The 3,120-nt window shown below is 31.2% G+C and overlaps 1 protein-coding gene across 1 annotated transcript; it reads right to left on the reverse strand.

Moving 5' to 3' along the window:
- Positions 1–226: 226 nt before the first annotated feature.
- Positions 227–2,839, reverse strand: LOC120092681 (peroxisomal membrane protein PMP22). Its single transcript, XM_039050832.1, has 7 exons — positions 2,768–2,839; positions 2,598–2,696; positions 2,393–2,494; positions 2,203–2,278; positions 1,549–1,619; positions 1,062–1,147; positions 227–522 (listed from the first exon to the last, which is right to left on the reverse strand). The coding sequence occupies exons 1-7, from the start codon at positions 2,837–2,839 to the stop codon at positions 471–473; spliced, it is 558 nt and encodes a 185-aa protein (XP_038906760.1). The 3' UTR covers positions 227–470.
- Between the last annotated feature and the right edge of the window lie 281 nt (positions 2,840–3,120).

The raw sequence follows: 3,120 nt of genomic DNA on the forward strand, positions 1-3,120 counted from the left end.
TTTTAAAATTACTTTCAAACATGTACTATATAACATCACTACAAAGCATATATATAATTGTCAAAAGTAAATTTGGCTCAAAAGTATTTACATGCATTCTATCCCTAAAAGTGGGAGAGGGAGGTAGGATGGAGATGAAGAAGAAAAAAAAGAGAAGGGGAGAGAGTATTTAAAATTAAAAAAAAACAAAAAAACAAAAAAACAAAAAAAAACAAAAAACAAAAACTTGATTTAGGGTTAAACTTTATTTATTCCATATCTACCCTTGTATTATTCATTTGTGCGAGTCGAAACAGAAGATGAGCAGTTACAGCTTAAATAAAAAAGCTAATGGATTCTACAGTTACCAAATTAAAGAAAAAGCCAACTAATTCAGTACCACCCCTTTCTTTTTCTTTAATGGTTTGAGAGATTTTAAGGCTTAATTCAGAGAAATTATGATGGGGGGAAGGGAAGACATTTGGTTCTATTTATGCTGCCTTCACTACCACTGATCTTGCTTTCAGATTCAGAAAGATTCCCCTGAAACCAGAAAAACACAATTCTTAGCCTGAATTTTGTAAACAAAATTCAAATCACAATATTTTTTCCTCTTGTTTCTAAAATATCACTAAACTTTTATATCATCCATACGTCATGACCTTTCATGAATGTTTCTAAACTAAACTACCCTTGCGGTTTCTTCTCATTTTGGAACAAATGAGAAAGTTTTGGTAAGGACTGTCAAGGAGGTCATAGATAGTACAAAACAGTGTCTCTAGCGGTTTCTTCTCTGATTCTGAACAACAAGGACTATAATCATTGAATAACGGTTGATTTTGCTTCATCCAAATTATGGTGGAAGGACATAATACAAGAACCATATCATATCGGATGGTATAAACATTTGTTGGAATTTTTTAATGCAAATATTCATTGTCTCATTCTCTTCTATGTAAGATCAATTGTTCTACAATATAGTTTTATCCCCTAAAATTCAAGAATATTAACTCCTTTTTTTGCTGTATAGTATTTAGATTTATAACATGGTATTTGAAAGAAGAAAAGATGAATGGTCTCACCAGCAAGAAGCCACAAAGCTATGAAATATCACTCGAAACTGCAGAGGCATGTACTGGTAATTCACCCAACCAACTATAGGCCAGAACTGCAAGCCATAAGTATAAACATCTCATTCTTATTATCTTTACTACGGGCTCTCTTCATTTCTAACCACAATACAAAACCAAATAAAACAAAAAATAAAGCTCCTATTTGGCAACTATTTTGTTTTTTTAAAAAAATAAATAAGTCTATACACATCCCTTTCATCTCTACGTTTTCTAGTTTGTTATCAATTAATTTTTACCAATGTTTTCTAAATTTTTCAAACTAAAAAAATAGTTTTAAAAAGCTTGTTTTTGTTTTTGGAATTTCAGTAAAAATTCAACTTTTTTATGTAAGAAAGATACAAACTATTGTAACAAATTGAGAGGAAATAAACTTGATTTTCAAAAGGCAAAAAATCAAATGGTTATCAAATAGGGTCAAAAGGTTTGTTTTCTATACCCGCCAAGCAGTCAACTGAATAGTTGGGTAGTCCTTTCGAACTTTGGTCTTGACTAAACTCCATGGTCTACCTGAAATTATAAACATTAGTGTCAGTGTGTTCATTCAACACAATTGTTTAACGATATATTCGAACTCTTAACCAAATTTCAAAAATAAAAGGCAAGGTTTTGGAAACTAGGTCCCAATTGATAACTATTTTGTTTTTATTTTTTTTTTCAAATAAAGTCTATTTTCTTCTCAATTTCTTATTTCTTTTAAGTACAAGAGTTGAATTCTTAGTCAAATTCCAAAAACAAATATAAGTTTTTAAAAACTTTTTTTTATTAATATTCAAAATTTGCCTGGGTTGTTTAAAAACATTGGGTAAAAAGTTGATAATAAATTAAATTATTTAGAGTGGACAAAAAAACTAAAAATCAAATAGTTACCAAATAGAGCCTAAAAAATAGTTTTTATAATCTTTCTTTTGTTTTTGAAATTTGATTATGAATTCATAGTTCCCTTAACAAAGATGAAACCATCGTAAAGAAAATATAGAAAACAAGTACAGATTTCAGAAACAATCGTAAGATATAATCAACCTTCAAAGTAGAAATTATACAACAAAATCAACAACAAACCAAAAAAACAGGGAGTAGTTGCAGATTTTACCTTCAACTACCAAACCATAATACATCATGAAAAACAAATTATTCCAAGGAGAGCTAGTTAATTGTTCCAATAACACCTAACAAATACAACACTTACAGCCATCAATACAATCACAAAAAACAGCTAATAAGATTACAGAGAAAGATTAAAGAGTTAATACAGAAAAATTTAAGTGGAAAAAGCTATTAACCTTCTTTGCAACAGTTGTATTTCCTTTTTTTCCCTTGAAAATTCTATCCATCAATTTATGCAAAAAATGCCCAAACGGTCCAGCATAAGCAAACCCATAAAGCTACAAAAATACAAACCAAAAACATCTAAAATACTGTCCTCTCTGTTTGGATCTTAACAAAACTAAAAGCACAAGAAACTGAACATCAGATCAAAGATAATACCATTAAAAGAAGCAATCGTCTGAATTGAAGTTTTTTGATCCCAGAAATCTTCTGGGCAACTGAATCGCTGACTCCAGCTAAAACCCCAGCAGTAATTGCCTAAAAACAAGTTAATACAGACCCTTAAAACAAGTTTAAGCAGATTGATTAAGATTGATGATGAAACTGACCTTAGTTCTAAGAGGGTGTTTCTGAAGTTGAAGGAGATATCCTTTCCAAGCATCGGTGACTATAGAAGACATTTTAATGGAGATTTGGGAGATGGGGTTTTCTCAGATCGAAAGAATAAGGGGGAAGATGCTTGGAATCGGAGATGAGGGTTTGAAGAATAAGAACAAGAATTAAAAAGAATTTTAAATAAGAAAAGAAAGGGGGATGTTTGACTTTGATCGTAGAAAGGGTTTTGGGTTTGGGGGGTGGTGATCGGACGCCGGCAGACGGAGACGGAACCCCTTCTCTGTCAAAACGAATCAAATGATTCCCCAAATTTGGGCCTTTTTGTGGCCTTTTTATTGTCCTTTGC

Source organism: Benincasa hispida, chromosome 12 (assembly GCF_009727055.1).
Source record: "Benincasa hispida cultivar B227 chromosome 12, ASM972705v1, whole genome shotgun sequence".
Taxonomy (NCBI): domain Eukaryota; kingdom Viridiplantae; phylum Streptophyta; class Magnoliopsida; order Cucurbitales; family Cucurbitaceae; genus Benincasa; species Benincasa hispida.